We start from the raw sequence: 18,603 nt of genomic DNA on the forward strand, positions 1-18,603 counted from the left end.
TCTACAGACAAGCACCTGGCCTTGCTGGATTATCGGACAACACCATTGGAAAGCATTCACCTATCGCCGGCTCCACTACTGATGGGAAGATGTCCGAGGAATACCCTTCCCATTGCCCGAGGTCTTCTGGTGCCTATGGCTTACGACCGTGATACTGTTAAAAGACACTTCAACATCGAAAAGCGAAGCAGAAGTTCTACCATGATCGTCACATGGTCAAAGATCTTCCACCATTACATCCGAATGATGAAGTTAGAATGGAGCCTCCTACGGGTTCCAAACGGTGGATACCAGGTGTGATTGTGAAGCAGCATTCCGAGCCATGTTCGTACATTGTTCGGTCCAGAGAAATGGGTGATGCTTAGCGCTGTAACCGTCGACATTTACGTAAGAGCACCAGTGTAGCCAATGAGGGTGCTGCCCTCGATTGGTCTTTCGTCGATACTGATAACGGTTCCAGTGAGGTCCATGATGGCTCAAGCTGTTCGTCTGACTTGAAGCCTCCAGGTTGTGATACTGCACCTTCTGTAGATCTGGATGAGCCTGGCAGAGCAGTCACCCAGCCAGTGTCCACACTCAGTTACCCCGTGCGTAACTTGGACACGAAGTGGTCATATCAGTCGTCGACCAGACAGACTCGACTTGTCGTGAACTGTAAATATTATCCTTAAAAATATTGGATGTTTGATAACACTGAGGTGGATTTGATTTGTTGCAATGTAATGTGCATTTACGAGTTTGATCTGTTGTTTATGGTTTTGGACAAAGTTGGACTTTTCAAACGATCTCTGCTTCTACTTTTCTTACTGCATTGGTTTGTATCTGTACTATTTGCTCGTGTAACAATAACTTGGTCACTGCACTTTTCCATCTTGAGGGGAAAGATGTAATGTATGTTTGAAGTGCCTGCAATTGAGAATCAACTACATGGTTGTTGTTGTTGGTTGTTGTTGTTGGTTGTCCCGAGGGACCCAGAAAAATAAACAGACTTCCGGCGCAAACCGGATGGCCTAACATCGGAGTCCTGCTTATGTTACAAACCCAGTGACGTGCAGTGGGATGACCAAGATGGTGGGCCGCCATATTGGTACACCACACATCGGGTTTCCGGATTCGCGGCAGGTTCGTACCAAGTTAATTTCAAAATCATAATTTTATTGAGGAATTTTTGAAACCTCCTACCTACCTTTGAACATCCGCTGGGACCCCAAAACGTTCCACATGAGGTTTGGCGGGGCTAGCCCCAAAACCGAGGGAGTAGTTTGGGGACGGATGGACAGACACTCCTATTTTATAATATACTAGCAGAAGTACCCGGCATTGCCGGGCGGGGGAGGGGAGGGGAGGGGGGAGGGGAGGGGAACGGGGGGGAGGGGAGAAGAGGGGGGAGGGGAGAAGAGGGGGAGGGGGAGGGGAGAGGGAGAAGAGGGGTAGGGGGAGGGGGAGAGGGGAGAAGAGGGGGAGGGGGAGAGGGGAGAAGAGGGGGAGGGGGAGAGGGGAGAAGAGGGGGAGGGGGAGGGGGAGGGGGAGAGGGGAGAAGAGGGGGGGATGGGAGGGGAGGGGGAGGGATGGGAGGGGGAGGGGGTGGGAGGGGAGAAGGGGAGGGGGAGGGGGGAGGGGAGGGGGAGAGGGGAAGGAAGAGGGGGGAGGGGAGAGGGGAGGGGGGAGGGGGGAGGGGGAGAGTGGAGGGGAGAGGGGAGGGGGGAGGGGGGAGTCAAGTCGGAAGTCATTGTCGTCAATTGAATGTCACATTTATTTTTTATTCCCTGTCAAATGGCATTGGTCCCGCATTCCGAACCCGGAAGTCGGAAGTCATTGTCGTCAAATAAATGTTTCACTCTCTGTCACATGCCGTTGGTCCCATGTCAATCGGATGAAGTTGAAAAATTAACGTTACGAAGTTTCTCTGGGACGTACTGATTCCGAATATGAAGTTGAAAAATTAACGTTCCGAAATATGCTGATGACGTCATAATTTTAAAACGCAAAGTTTTTTTAAATTTTAAGGTGTGCTGTAGTTGCTCTGAGACGTACTGATTCCGAATATGCCTTTGGTTTTGCTCTGCGATGAGTAGTTCTCGAGTTATAAGAGGACAAACAAACAAACATACTTTACTGCTTTTTATATATATATATATACAGTGGAACCTTGACTTACGAGTGCACCAACTTACGAGTTTTCCGAGATACGAGCCGTCGCTCGGGCGGTTTATTGCTTTGAGATGCGAGCCGAGATCTGAGTTACGAGCTTACGCCACCCGCCACCAGGTGGGTTCCGGTCACGTGGTTATCTTGCCGTGCAAGCATATCTGCCGTATATCGCTGCTGCTTTGTTTTCGCATGTTGGTTATTTTGGAGCTTACGCCAGCCGCCACCAGGTGGGTTCCGGTCACGTGGTTATCTTGCCGTGCAAGCATATCTGCCGTATATCGCTGCTGTTTTGTTTTCGCATGTTGGTTATTTTGGAGCTTACGCCAGCCGCCACCAGGTGGGTTCCGGTCACGTGGTTATCTTGCCGTGCAAGCATTTCTGCCGTATATCGCTGCTGTTTTGTTTTCGCATTTTGGTTATTTTGGAGCTAACGCCACCCGCCACCAGGTGGGTTCCGGTCACGTGGTTATCTTGCCATGCAAGCATTTCTGCCGTATATCGCTGCTGTTTTGTTTTCGCATTTTGGTTATTTTGGAGCTAACGCCACCCGCCATCAGGTGGGTTCCGGTCACGTGGTTATCTTGCCGTGCAAGCATTTCTGCCGTATATCGCTGCTGTTTTGTTTTCGCATTTTGGTTATTTTGGAAAATTTCTTAGTTTTAACCATGGGTCCTAAGAAATTGAGTGCCAAGGCCAGTACTGAGAAGAAGAAGAGGATGATGTGCTTGGATATAAAACACGCAATCGTCGAACAACATGAGCGAGGTGTGCGTGTTGTCGACTTGGTGAGGCGGATGTGAAGGCAGCTGAAGATTTTATTATAACTTTTGCCGAACTGATAGAAGCCGAACGATACATCCCCCAGCAAATCTTCAACTGTGACGAGACAGGGCTCTTCTGGAAAAAGATGCCGAGGAGGACGTATATAACGGCAGAGGAGAAGAGCATGCCAGGCCACAACTTGTTCAGAGTGCCGGCGATAGCTCGCCTTCTCTTTGTGGAAAACACGGTGAGATCCTTAACATCCAACAACTAATGGGACGCAAACGGGGCGCCCAGTTTAGCGGTACACACATTGATGAATCACCCTGCCTGTGATTCACCCATGACAGGTTATAGCTGGGTCGGGATTCAAACCCAGGCTGGACAGTTTAGACTTTAGAGTCAAGTGTGCGTACCTCCAGTCCAGGCCATCCTGCCAACTTGTATGCTGCATACAGGTGAAATATAAAGCGCGAGATATTTTTATATATACTGTATATTTTTAAAAAAATTGGTGTGGTTTTTGGCGGGCTGGAACGGATTAATAGCATTTCAATGCATTTTAATGGGGAAATTTGATTTGAGAAACGAGCAATTTGAGTTACGAGCTCGGTCACAGAACGAATTAAACTCGTAAGTCAAGGTTCCACTGTATATATTATATATATTATATATACAGTATATATATATATATATGTATGTCACGCTACCAGATTCTTGTACCAGATGCGCTAATCATCTACTGGGTATAACCGCCGTTGAAAGGTGGCGCCACGTCTTTCACCGTTTTCACTTCCGGATTTGATCGTTTATCAGCAATAAACTTCCGTAAATATACCTTTATTGGACAGAGTTTCGTCTTATATTTCACCCATCGACGGAAAAATATACGATCTTTCGTTCTATGACAGTGGCATTACCTGTTATGACCGTTGAAGCCTGAATTTTGCTTTGGACTCGACGGTCATTTTCCGCGGTTCCGCTGCAACAGTCACCTGGTGGCGCGCTAGGCGCCACACGTGTTTGTTTAGATAATGATTAATGATACTGATAATGAATAATACTGATACGTGACTGATAATTATCATTGAGTCATTATCTTGTGAGCCTAATTCACAAAGTCCATACAAGTACAGCATTGTTCAGTAAACGATATTCTTTGTCCAGTATATGAATAAAATATCATGCACACTGGATGCACAGCACTGAGCAGCATGTACAGGTCTTATCAATTGCACAAACTATGATGACTGTCTCAATCATTATAATGATCTTCATTATAATGATTGAGACAGTCATCATAGTTTGTGCAATTGATAAGACCTGCACATGCTCCTCAGTGCTGTGCATCCAGTGTGCATGATATTTTATTCATATACTGGACAAAAAATATCGTTTACTGAACAATGCTGTACTTGTATGTACTTTGTGTATTAGGCTCACAAGATAATGACTTGACATTTGAATCACACTTCTGGCTGCCAACTTAATATCCTGTGGGGTTTTCAAGTGTAAGTAGTTTGATGCCACATGCATTTCTTGTCCTTCATGGATAAGTCAAGCCTAGTGTACATACAACAACAACAACAACAACATGCATTTTAAAGGCCATTTTCCCGACAAGAGCGGGGGTTAGCCTTGCGATCCCCATGACAATCTTCTCCATTTTGCCCTATTTTCTGCATCTCTCCTGGTTAACCCCCTTGCCCGCATTTCTTCTTCCACCATCTTTAGCCAAGTCTTTCTCGGTCTTCCCCGTCCTCTACATCCTTCTACATTCATTTCCATCACTCTTCTCAACCAGTCACTCTCATCCTTCCTCAACACATGACCAAACCATCTCAACCTGTTCCTCTTCACAGCATCAATCACAGGCTCTATTCCCATCATCTTTCGCAATTCATCATTTGTCTTCCTCTCTCTCAACGATACTCCGCACATCCGTCGAACCATTCGCATTTCCACCCTTTCCAACCTTCGTTGCTGCTCTACGTTCATTACCCATGTCTCGCTCCCATAAATCATAACACTTCTCACACATGCAGCATACACCTTTCCCTTCAGCTTCAACGACACTCCCATCATCAGCACGCCACTCAGTTCCCGAAACTTCTTCCATGCACATCTCACTCGAGCAACCGTTGCCGAGTCTGATCCATCTTCTCCATTCAGCATGTCTCCGAGGTAGCAAAATGTTTTCACACCTTCCAGCTTCACGCCATCTCCAAGATCCAACTCAACATTTCCTCCATCTGCAGCTCCCTCTGTGCACACCTTACATTTGAATGTAGCTGCCACACTGGTTAATGACCCTCTCAGACCACTACATTTTTGATGAACCCACTCAGCGCACATTGTACATTGAATGGAGTTCACTCCGACACCCTTCCTACACACAGCACAGGGCCACTTCCCAGTTCTTTCCACCTCACCACATTCTTTACCACTTGCCATCACCTTCGTCTTTCCGATATTCACCTTCAGACCTTTTGTCTCCATACATTCCTTCACTTGTTCATGTTTTCCTTCAGTCCATCCATACTTTCCGCAATCAACACCAGATCATCTGCATACAACAACTCCCACGGTAAACCCTCCTTTACGTTCTGAGCCAGCACCTCCATCACAGCTACAAATAGTCGTGGACTTAGTACCGACCCCTGATGCACTCCCACCTTCACCTCAAACTCACCACTGTTCCCGCCCTTCGTCCTTACAGCTGTGCTCGCTCTTTTGTACATTGCCATCACTACTCTGATCAACCATTCCTCCACTCCTAACTTCCTCAATGCCCATGTCAATACTTTGCGTGGAACCCTATCGAATGCTTTCTCCAGATCAACAAACCCAAGAAACAACTTCTTCCTCTTCTCCATGTACTTCTCCTGCAACTGCCTCACAATGAAAAGCGCGTCTGTCGTTCCTCTTCCTGGCATAAATCCAAACTGCATTTCGTCGATCTTCACTTTCTTCCTTATCCTCCTCTCCAACACCCTTTCCAATACCTTAATTCCATGCTCCAATAACTTTATCGCTCGGTACGAGCCACACTCCAGAGGGTCACCTTTCCCCTTGTATAGAGGGACGAGGGTACTCAGTTCCCAATCCACTGGAATGCGGCCTTCTTTCACCACCAGATTACAGATCTCGGTCATTCTCTTCACACCCCAACTTCCTGCTGCCTTCAACATATCTCCCACAACTCCCGTCGGCCCTCCCGCTTTTCTACCCTTCATTGCTTTTATCGCTTCCTGGTGTTGGGCTAGCGGCTCGGGTGCCGGCTTAGGATCCTCGGATCCTGGGTTTGAATCTCGGTCGATCGCTGAATTAACGCCAGGGGGGTTGACTCAGCCTGTCATCCTTCCGAGGTCGGCTAATTGAGTACCAGTTCACTGGTAATTCCCTGTTTGTCGTTAAGGCGGCAAAAGGGTTGGCGTCAGGAAGGGCATCCGGCCGTAAAACATTGCTTCAAAAAGGGGGCCGAAAAACAACAACAACCACGGTCCCCGAAAAAGGCCAACCCCCGCTTGCGGGGAAAAATGGCCTCTAAAGGTGTTTTTTGTTTTTGTTTTTATTTTTTTTTATTGCTTTTATCGCTTCCTCAACTTCCTTCTCAGTTATCTTCTCTGCCGGTCCTAAAACTGGGTTACTCTCTATGTTGCCATCCCATTCATTCTCTGTATTCAACAGCATTCCCATATATCTTTTCCATCTTCCTTTAATTCCATCTGGGTCCACAACGATTTGTCCCACTTCATCCTTCAAGCAACTCACCCCCATCACATCACACCTCTCTTTCGCTATCTGCTTTGCAATCTGGAATACTGCTCTCTGACCCTCTTCCAAATCCAAGCGTTCTCCGAACATTTTCCTCCATGCCTCCTGCGCCTTTGCTACCTCTTAGGCTATCAGCTAGGGGGGTCAACCGGTACCAAATTGAGGAGTAAGGCTAATAATGATTTTTGACAAGGTTTTTACCTCTAGAATAAGAAAATATGTGATAGCAAATTCAACGATGTAGCTAAATGTGTGTTATCACCCATTTTCATAATGGCCGCCACTTTACATACAAAATTTAACGTTGTTGTTGTTTTGTTTGCTTTTTTTTCTGTAGGAACGGTGGTCGGAGCAACGAGCAACGGAGTAGATAGAAAGTAGATGCTATACGATTAGAATAGAAATAATAGTACACACCAAGTGATGAGGTCTACTAATTTTCCAAAATGAATGCCATCTACTGAATGCCAGTTATTTTCGTGCATATTTTGTGCATAAAGTTGTTGCTATGATGGCAGCCATTTTGTGAAATTGGGCGCCATATTGGATTCTATCTTCTTGGATTAAAGTTCAGATGATGTATTTCATACTTTAAGAGAGTTGTAAAGTCTTAAACATCTCAAAACGCAATGCTATTTGTTACAAATTCCTACAAGAATATGAAACATGGTGTTTTAAATAGAAAAACATGCATTTTGGCGGCCATTTTGAAAATGAGGTGATAACACCCATTTAGCTACATGGTTGAATTTGCTATCACATATTTTCATATTCTAGGGGTAAAGACCTATCCAAAAATCAATATTAGGCTTACTCCCTCATTTTGGTACCAATGGACCCTATTTTGGGGGTCTGGCTGATGGCCTATCTTTCTTTGCAGCCTTCCTGGCTGCCTTATAACTTTCATGCTCTGCTGTTTCTGCTTCCGTACCCTTCGCCTTCTGCCACTCCTTGAACTTCTTCCTCTTCTCGTCAATCCTCTTTCCAACTTCATCATCCCACCACCATGTTTCCGAGTGCCTCGGTGGTCCTTTTGTCCATCCACAAATCTCACCAACGGCTCCCAACAGACTAGCTTTCATTGACATCCAACCACTTTCAAGCTCAACCACATCATCCTCTACCCTACTCAGCCTCTCATTTAATGCCTCCCTTACTGTCACCTCTTTCAACCTCCACACCTTCATTCTCGGTTGGTACTTCACCCGCCGAGCTCTCCTCGCACCTTTCACCCTTATGTCGCAGACAACCAAGTGGTGCTGTGAAACAGCCTCCTCCCCCGGGATCACCTTTGTGTCCCGGAGGTGCCTCCTATCTCGCCTACGCACCATCAGGTAGTCAACGGTTGACTAGTCTTGTACATACGTCTTGTAAATGGGGCTTCACCAAACATGTGTGTGAAAATTCTATACATGTAGGCCTACTCGTCATTTTACCTTGATATTTTGGCATGACAGCTTGGGCTAGCGTACAGATGGCAAGCGATGATTTACAGTATTTGTGTACAGTTGCAATGCAGATTATGCTTGAAGATTCAATGCAGATTATGCTGTGCATAATAAATACAGCAGTATTAGAAGAAACATGTGCGTGTATGTTTCCCATAAATTCCAATTAAAATCAGTGCTGGTCACAACTTATTTGCTCGGAAAAAAGTGAAAAATACACAATATTGGCAAGGTGCTAAAAAAATAATTGGCACTCGGCTAATAACTCTTATGGTACTTTTATTTACTTTACTTGTCCAACATCATGCTTGAAAAAACCTTTAAACCCTAGAAATTGATTCTGATTGTAAATTACTGGTTGGTATTTTTTGCGAAATTTTCTAGATTTCCTGGCATGTAAAGTTGAAAAACTTGACATTTTGGGGAACACATTAATATTTAAATTTTTGTTTTAATGAATTTGTAATTGCCCAATTTGACCAACCCTGCTATTTTATGAAGGTACAGGGTTGGTACTTTAATGCTGCAGGTATAACTCGAAATCCATAATTTGAACATCTGGTACAAGAATCTGGTAGCGTGACACACACACACACACACATATATATATACAGTGAAACCTTGACTTACGAGTGCACCAACTTACGAGTTTTCCGAGATACGAGCCGTCGCTCGGGCGGTTTATTGCTTTGAGATGCGAGCCGAGATCTGAGTTACGAGCTTACGCCACCCGCCACCAAGTGGGTTCCGGTCACGTGGTTATCTTGCCGTGCAAGCATCTCTGCCGTATATCGCTGCTGCTTTGTTTTCGCATTTTGGTTATTTTGGAGCTTATGCCACCCGCCACCAGGTGGGTTCCGGTCACGTGGTTATCTTGCCGTGCAAGCATCTCTGCCATATATCGCTGCTGCTTTGTTTTCGCATTTTGGTTATTTTGGAAAATTTCTTAGTTTTAACCATGGGTCCTAAGAAATTGAGTGCCAAGGGCAGTACTGAGAAGAAGAAGAGGATGATGTGCTTGGATATAAAACACGCAATCGTCGAAAAACATGAGCGAGGTGTGCGTGTTGTCGACTTGGTGAGGCAGTACGATCGTAGTACTTCTACGATATGTACGATTTTGAAGCAGAAGGAGTCGATAAAGGCTATAACGCCAGCCAAGGGCGTTACGCTTATTTCAAAGCTCCGGACCTCTATCCATGAAGAGATGGAGAAGTTGTTGTTTGTGTGGTTGACGGAGAAGCAGCTCGCAGGATGCCGAGGAGGACGTATATAACGGCAGAGGAGAAGAGCATGCCAGGCCACAACTTGTTCAGAGTGCCGGCGATAGCTCGCCTTCTCTTTGTGGAAAACACGGTGAGATCCTTAACATCCAACAACTAATGGGACGCAAACGGGGCGCCCGGTTTAGCGGTACACACATTGATGAATCACCCTGCCTGTGATTCACCCATGACAGGTTATAGCTGTGTCGGAACTCAAACCCAGGCTGGACAGTTTAGAGTCAAGTGTGCGTACCTCCAGTCCAGGCCATCCTGCCAACTTGTATGCTGCATACAGGTGAAATATAAAGCACGATATATTTATATATATATTTTTTTTTAAAAATTGGTGTGGTTTTTGGGGGGCTGGAACGGATTAATAGCATTTCAATTCATTTTAAAGGGGAAATTTAATTTGAGAAACGAGCAAATTGAGTTACGAGCTCGGTCACAGAACGAATTAAACTCGTAAGTCAAGGTTTCACTGTATATATATATATATATATATATATATATATATATATATATATATATATATATATAGTAATGAACGGCGGTTGGGAATTATATCCACGATATCCATTTTTCCGTTCTCCAACCTATAGCTTTGTCTTTTAAAAAAAACTCAACGTTTCGGCCAGCAACGCAGCGTGCGCTGAACCTCCACTCGCCTTCATCAAGAGTGATATATATATATATATATATATATATATATATATATATATATATATATATATATATATATATATATATATATATATATATATATATAAATAAAACAGTTTGTGTGAGTGTGTGTGTGTGTGTAATGTTACCGATAGACTCCTAAACGGAGAGGCTTACGTGCTTGATATTTGGCATAGACATGGCCATTGCGCCTGGGACGAACATGGCCGAACTCAAAATATTTGACGATCCATATTTTTTATTCATATTTACCTCAGCGCATTTCAGCGCACGGAATCAACGGAATCAGAGCAGGTGGGCGCTGATTCGCTCAGAGCGATCACGTGATGACGCTATGACGCTATGAACGCTATGACGTGATGAACGCTATGAACGCTATGACGCTAAGAACGATATGACGCTATGAACGCTATGACGCTATGAACGCTATGACGCTATGGAAAAAAAAATTGCTATGACGCTATGAACGCTATGAACGCTATGAAAAAAAAAATCGCTATGACGCTATGAAACGCTATGAAAAAAAAATCGCTATGACGCTATGAAAAAAAAAATCGCTCGCTTTGCCAAGAGGCTCGCTCCCCCCCCCCCCCCCCCCCCCCGTTCCCCTCCCCCTCCCGGCAATGCCGGGTACTTCTGCGAGTATATATATATATTGTTGCGGTTTTAGAACCCCTCACTTGTAAATACTTGTAAATAATTCTTGTAAATAATTCTCTTCATTTAATAAGGTCGCACCCATAGTTAGTCCACAAGCAACACGTAGGACACCATAGGACTTTAGTTATTTCCTTAATAAGTGTTTCAGATAAGGCTGTGTTCCCAATAGTTGAATCTGCGTTATATTAATTAATAGTCCGTGGGCTGAGTAGGGTTTACATGCACCCCCCCCCACAACTTAACTTCCCGGGTATGTCCATGTACCCCCCACCCTAGGGGTTAGGAAAAACCATGTTAACAGAAAAAAAACTCATTCCCAAGGTACCTCCCACGCATATTTTGATGTTACCCCCCCTGTGTCAGTGATTTCCGAAAATTAGGGGTAGGCGAAATTCAAATTGCCATAACTTTTTACCTAGTCATCCTATGGTTGCATATGACCCCTCAAAATGTTTGTCCTGGGACACTCTTTACAATGATATGTTATATGCAAATGAGGTCACTAATGAGGTCACCAGAGGTCAAACTATGAGGGAATGAGTTTTTTTTTCTGTTAACATGGTTTTTCCGAACCCCTAAGGTGGGGGGGGGGTACATGGACATACCCGGGAAGTTAAGTTGTGGGGGGGGGGGGGGGTGCATGTAAACCCTACTCAGCCCACGGACTATAAATAAGATAGGTCCTTTTCAATTCCATTCATTTTGCGGCTTGACTCTCTCTAAATTGTGGTACGCGCCTTGCCAGCAGCGTTCGCTGCCTTAGCGCCGCCATTACGCACGCGGTCAAGCTTGGAGAAGAAGGGGGCGGAGCGCCCAGAACGAGGCGTGGCCCTGTTAGGGGCGGAGCCGGTGAGCCCTCGCTAACCAACCAAGGCTGAGGTGAGCTCACCGGTGGGCGGAGTGCGAGAATACGCGGCTTGATTTCTAAGCGCACTATATAAGCGCAAGCGCGGCGCCTTGACACAGAGAAGGGAGGAGAGAGAGAAGTGCTGAGAGGAGAGAGAGAAGTGCTGAGAGGAGGAGGTGCTAAGAGAGAGAAGAGAGAGAGAGGGCACGCAGAGAGAGACGTGGGGGTGCTCGCATTGCTGCAATAGGCTGAGGCCCTCTATACCCCTATTGTTGCCGGTTGTTGAGCTCGTTTCTACCAGATGCGCTAGGAATGATTAAGCGGCGCTGAACACCTGAGAAGCTCAGTAAGGAGGTCACGAGCAGAGAACTGCGCATACGGACTTGCGAAGGTCTACCCCCCCCCCCCCCCTCCCTGCCATATGTGAGGTCCGATCGCGCGCCAGCGACACGCAAGCTGCCTCCCATTCTCCAGCCTGGACTGGAGCCGGACCTCAACGCCCTACCATCTGCTTGGACCCTTCTCCTCCTACCACTACCCTCCCGTGTAAGTCTGTTTGTTTGTCCTGGGGTTAAGTAAGACTGTATAGGTAAGGTGTCCTGCTTCTTCTTCTTCTTCTTGTATATTCTTTCCCTTTCGTTTCCTCTTTGGGTTTTTGTACATAATTAATAAACCCTTATTTGTTCTTCCCTTTACTCTGGTTTCATCTATTCGATCGTCTTTGTCCTTTCTCTCCATTGAAAACCTGTGGCACGATTTCGGAACCGCTCAGGATCGGGCTAGTCTTTTGTTAATGGCTCGGGCTTCGGATTGCTAGACCGCTCGGCAATTTCCATCTTGTCTGCGGTCCGAGCGGGAGTTATCTCCCTGCTTTGCGGTCGGATTGGCACTCAGGTATTTGGGACTCCATTGACCAATCACCCTGGCCAATCTCGACCGGAAAGGAGCGTTATAATTTCCAGGATTTGGGGACGGCCAGCTTAAAAGACAAGGGGATTAACCCCCCCCCCCCCTTGGTAAGGGGAGCACCGAACCCCGAATCCGCAACAATATATATATATATATATATATATATATATATATACACACACGCACGCACGCACGCACACACACACACACACACACACACACACACACACACACACACACACACACACACACACACACACACACACACACACACACACACACATATACAGTCATACCCCGTTTTACGCCATTTCGACCTACGTCAAATCCGACTTTACGCCACTCTTCTGGAGTAAATTTCAGTTCAGCGAACGTCATTATGTGCGACTTTACGTCACTCCTACGGGCGTGAAAAAAATTAAACAATTTAAACAATTGGATGTTTTAACGTTTTAACGATCGTTGATCGTTGTTTTAACGTTGATGTTTTAACGATCGAAACAATTTAAAATACAACAAAAAGCACATTAAAAATATTTTAAAATGTACGTACAGTATACGTACGCATAGCTGCTGGTTCTCATTCAAAACAAAGGCGACGCCATATGCATTTTATCCTGTGCTGAGGTCGCGTTCTTGCTTTGCCTTTCGCTGGTATTTTTGTGATTATTCCTTTACTGTGTAAAGGTTCCTTTACTGTGTAAAACAACCAACGTAACGTGGCAACGGCGAAACATGACGATGCCGGCTCGGACGTACAGTATACGTTTGTATATATATATATAGGCAGGACCCAGTACCTCCAATGAAGGGGGCTCATAGTGCGAGAGGACTGGGGGGTAATAGTGGGAGATAGTGTCCGATGTAGAGGGATGGCAGCTCTACCATCCCTCACGTTGGGGCAAAGGAGCAGTAGATTTATGGGGTTTGGCAGTGTGAACTAGCCGAGGGCAGGCTCGGATATTGTTAGGGATTTAGAAGGATGACAATAGGAGACCGAGATTTAAGTAGAGACATTGATACAGGTAGAGGGGACGTAGTCAGATTAGAAGGATGTTAATGACGAGGGAAGTGCTTAGTGTTACGGATTCGTAACTTCCGTTATTGGGGTTTTCACCCACTTGACATGTTTCTGATATTAGGTATTATTATTATTCTCAAAAGGTTTATTATTCAGGAACAGCTATCTAAAGTTTAAAAGGTTAACTTAAAATGATACAGGAAACCGTGGACTGGAAAAACGACGAGCGAGGAGAAGGAGGCGGAGAAAAGTCGGAGAAGAAGCCGGTTGCTTTCCTTGCTTTCCTTTCCCAGAGCAAACTTTCCTTGCTTCGTCAACCGTTTCCACCGCGTTCAGACGTATCTGTGGTGTGTGTGTGCACCGAGGCTTCTGACGATTACTTTGCGGCTCGCCGACCGTGAACAGTGAAAGTTCGTACCTGGAGGGGGCCGTTGGATTTCCCAGTCGCCGTGAGTGCGCCTTTGTGCCACTTTAACCATGTGACCCTTTTCTCCGCTTTGGGTCGCGTGCGCCTTGGTGCCATTTTGGGTGGCGTGTCTGTGCCTGCCCTCAGAACAAGACTCTGGTTTTGAGTCGACATCGTTCCGTTGATCACTGGAGGGGACCAACTCTGAGCTCGAAGACGGGAATATAGAGACATTGGGGAAGGTTCTTTCCACTCACTTGGAACACTGTGAGTTACTTTATGCATGCTAGCTGATGGAATAGAGAGTGCACTCTTAATTGTCATTGGTGGTAATGTTATGCCTGTGTGATTTATAATATATTATTGGTTTGTTCGTAATCATTGGTGTTGTTTCCTTATTGATTTCGACACGGAAATATATATTTTTCTGCCGTGATTCCCCCGGGGTTCGGAGGTATACCGAGACCAGGAGGTCGGGGAGGAACACATAACATTAGTATAAGGGAAGACAGGGAAAGCACAAGTATTAGAGGGAAGTAGTTAGTTAGATGATGCTGTGTGTGTGTAATTGTGGGTGCCGCTTGGGCTTGGTGAAATGAGGCATTGGTTGAGAATGGTTGTGTGTGTGAGAATCTGGTTATCGTTGAACTTGGTGAAATGAGGCAATGGTCTGGGATGACCGGAGAAAGTGTATGAGTGGTGTATTGAGGATATGTGTAATGGTGTTGAGTGATTGACTTGCATGGGGTGCAAGTGGATAAATGGAGAGAATACTTGGTGTGTGGGAATAAATGGTGTGTGGAATGAGTAGTGTGGATTGAGTGGTGTGGAGTGCATGGTGCGAAGGAGTGGATGGGGGAGGATGGATCACTTCACGAATACCCGGGGAGGGTAGTTTAAAGTTAGGTAGAGGGAGTAGGTAAATTGTTTGGAAATTGACATCTGTGGTGCAGGGAGTAGCAAGTTGTTGCTTTGAGGGGTGCATGAGTGAGTGGAATGGCTGGGCGTGTGGGCCTAATTAGTGAGTATGGTTAAATGGGCACTCCGCCACTGGTAGTCTGTCGGCCAGGTGAGGCCGCAGGTAGGCTCTGGGAGCCAGGTAGCGTTCAGTGTAGAGTTCAGTGGGGCCCGATGATCCTAAGAGAGGACCCGGGTAGCCCAATGCCAGAGAGGGCATCAGCGGGGTGAGAGAGCCAGGAGGGCCTTCCCCGAGTTAGGGTCGTTGACGGAGCTAGGCAAGCTCGGGTGGCGACTTCAGTGGCGGAGGTGCGCAGGTAAGTAGGACCTGCTGGTAGAGCCACACGACCCAGCCCCGAAATTGTGCGAAGGCACAGATAGAAAAAAGGGGGGAGTGAGACCCCAAATTTGGTAGGGCACCACAGGGTGGATCAATGGGAATTGGTTTTTAGAACCACATAGTGTAAAGAGGCCAATTGATTGGCAGGGCAAGACCCCGGGTAGTTTAAAGATTTAATGTCAATTAGAAGGATAGTTAGGATGAAATCTCTTCGCACCATCCACATCCACTCACCAAGGTGACAGGACTCCACACCAGGTTTTGCAGATGATTTGGAATGAAAGACGCATCATGACGTGGGTGAGACATTGTGTTTATTCCATCTCTTCCTTCTTGGGAGGGATTGGAAATGAATTTGGCATAAAGGGGGATAAAAGAGACAAGACGGTAGAGACGGAATTTGTAAAGTGTAAATACGGGGAGGGGCAAGGGTAGTGTCGGTTGACATGGGGGGTGACGAACGGCTAGGGACGAGCTTTCTCCGCTCGCTCTCCTACACCCCTCATGTTGCATTACCTTGTTTTGACGTGTACTCTTGCGCCCCTTCCCCTGCTAACCTCTGCTTTGTCGTTCCTCCCCACCCATGAACCCATATCCTTTGTTGAGGGGAGTGTGCAGGAACCCTGAGCTGTGCGGCTGCACTTTTGTAGTAGATATACCCTTGATGCATATCCTTGTAAAGAACCGATCGACGTGTGCATGTGCACATGTGCATGGATTTGCAAATGCCTGCCTGTACGTCGTCGTTTCTGCGTATGTCGCATCATCCAAAAATAAAGAAGCAAGCAACTTCGGCCGCTCGAGGAAAGACGGGGCACGCCTACGACTCGGAGGCGAGCGTCGATCCCCGGGGCGGCCGGGTTCACGGAACCCTGAGCTCGTTCGTTCGTCACAGACGACACGACACAACCACCGGTGAAACTGCTCGGACACGTTGGGTAAAGCACGCAGTGGTGAAGCGGGCCGCGTAGTCACTCGGCACACAAGCCAGCTCACGGTCGACACGTCCGTGCCGGTCACCCCATTCGAGGAGAAGACCCGACTGATAGAAAACAACGGAGGGACTCCCGACGGGGAGCGGCAAAGATTCAGGGCGAAGCCGCAGCCTCCTCCAGTTATTTACTCTAGTTTTACGAATTACGGTGTTTGTCTTCATGTGAAGGCATTTTTAAGACATTATGCCCGGTTTACGTCAAAAACCGAGTTACGACACGGCTTATGGAACCAATTAATGACGTAGGCCGGGGTATAACTGTATATATATATTCATATATATTTAATGAATTTCAATCACAAAATGATTTAAATTTGAAAGTGAATGATAAGACATCAGGCCCAGTGAATACTGGTTTTGGCAATTACTGGCATGACTCCTGAAGAGAAAGCTGTCAATTCTCGAGGAAAGAATGTCACTTGGAATTTTAAAGAACTGAAGGAAAGCTTTTTGTTATACAATATTAAATGAAGTTATCTAAAAGGACAGACAACACTGCAGGTGCCAGTTTTTTGTTATTGTTGCTTTCTTGACAAACAGATGAAGGTGCTACAACACACTCTCATAACGTACCTGGTCCGCCTTTTCATAATACAATCATTCCTTAAAATTCCTTTGCATTTGTTTATCTCTGCACTGAAAAAAATCAAAACCGAAATACATTCTCCGTGATTACAACTTCATAATTCTGGATGATCAAGGGAAAATATGAATCTGAGATGCCCACCTGCTTGGCAATGGCTTTGCTGTCGGTTTTGTTGTATATTTTCCTTATCTTAGCCACAGTGAGGCTTGACTCTGACAAAGCAAAGAGACCAAAAGAAACACGTTCTTCTGGCACCAGCGATCCAACAGCTTGTTCTCCTTTCTGTTCCTTATCTGCAAATATGCATTCGCAGGCAGAAGCACAGAAATGTGCATTTAAAGATCACATTTGATTTGATTATTTCACCAGTTAAACTACTGTGCTTTAAACTAAGCCGTTCTGCAGTCAGTAAACAATATATATATATATATATATACTGTATATATATATATATATATATATATATATATATATATATATATATATATATATATATATACTATATACACACGTGTGTATATATATATATATATATATATATATATATACATATATATATAATATATATATATATATAATATATATAATCTATATTATAATAGGCGAAGGTGATTCTGTCCGTCTGTCCGGGGGTGTGGCTTAGTCCGTTTGCAGAGTAGCTCCACCCATAGCTCCACCCATTCTTGGAGAGGCTTCATGTAAACAAATATCCACCATTTTATTACCTCGAATGGCTTTGAGGCCTGTTTAGTTAGGCCCATGCTGTCTTTCTCTCTCACACAGGTTTATTTCAATTCTAATTCGATATATCATTTCGTTTTTAACAGTCGCTAACATAGTGTTAGACTCGGTTGCAAAAAAACGGGAAGATAATCCCAAGAAAGTTTCCGTTTATAGAACGAAATGATTTCTCAAAGGCCTGTAAACTAAAGCCCATTCATTGAGTCACCCTCACAATTTTATCTCGAATTCACCATCTGATTTAATTTTTATCGATGGTTTTGGACTCGGTGTCAGAAATAATTGAGAACATTCACGCACACACGGGAAATTGCCAAGATATATTTATAAAAATCGCGCCACGATGATACACGAAAATACAGCGCCTAAAATAACATTCGGGGAAAATGTCGACATATATTAAAAATTCGCTTTTTCTTTTCCGTTAACATATATTACTTTTACCTTTTATGAGAGTCACCACAAAAACGACATATATATCTTCGTTCTTTCTTATTTCATTCAACATTATTATCCGGAAGTAAAATATGTTTCAGGAAATTACCGAGAGATATTTCTTCATTTTTTTTTTTTTTTAGTTATGTGCGCATACACTTTAAATAGGTTTATTTGAAATCTTTAATTTTCACAATGTAATTTACTTGCCATTTGTCATTTGATAATTACGAGACACTTCCTCTTGAGGATCGTGACAATTCATGCGTTGCGTGGAAACTTCCATTTCCAAAATGAATGCGACGGTCGATGAAGAACGCAGACTTGAACAGGATGTAGCAAGAAAACGAATGAGACGGGCGAACAAGTCCGTCGACGAACGTCAATGCAGACTTGAACAGGATGTAGCAAGAACCGCACAGAGACCGCACGAGACGGGAAAACCGCACAGTATGCTGCTGCAACAACGATGAGGGTTGGAGAGGAGCGAGGGGTTGGAGAGAGTGGTGCTAGGGGTTGGAGAGTGAGGAGCGAGGGGTTGGAGAGTGAGGAGCGAGGGGTTGGAGAGCGAGGAGCGAGGGGTTGGAGAGCGAGGAGCGAGGGGTTGGTGAGCGAGGAGA

General features: G+C 45.3%; 1 protein-coding gene across 1 annotated transcript in view; it reads right to left on the bottom strand.

Annotated features, from left to right (window-relative positions):
* WDFY3 (WD repeat and FYVE domain containing 3) overlaps positions 1-18,603 on the bottom strand; it is a 303,904-nt gene that overhangs the window by 121,547 nt on the left and 163,754 nt on the right. The window contains exon 22 of the mRNA XM_078775265.1: positions 16,949-17,100. Within this exon, the coding sequence (XP_078631391.1) occupies positions 16,949-17,100 (152 nt within the window). The remainder of the gene's footprint in view (positions 1-16,948; positions 17,101-18,603) is intronic.

Source organism: Myxine glutinosa, chromosome 4 (genome assembly GCF_964187855.1).
Source record: "Myxine glutinosa chromosome 4, kmMyxGlut1.1, whole genome shotgun sequence".
In the NCBI taxonomy this organism is placed as follows: Eukaryota; Metazoa; Chordata; class Myxini; order Myxiniformes; family Myxinidae; genus Myxine; species Myxine glutinosa.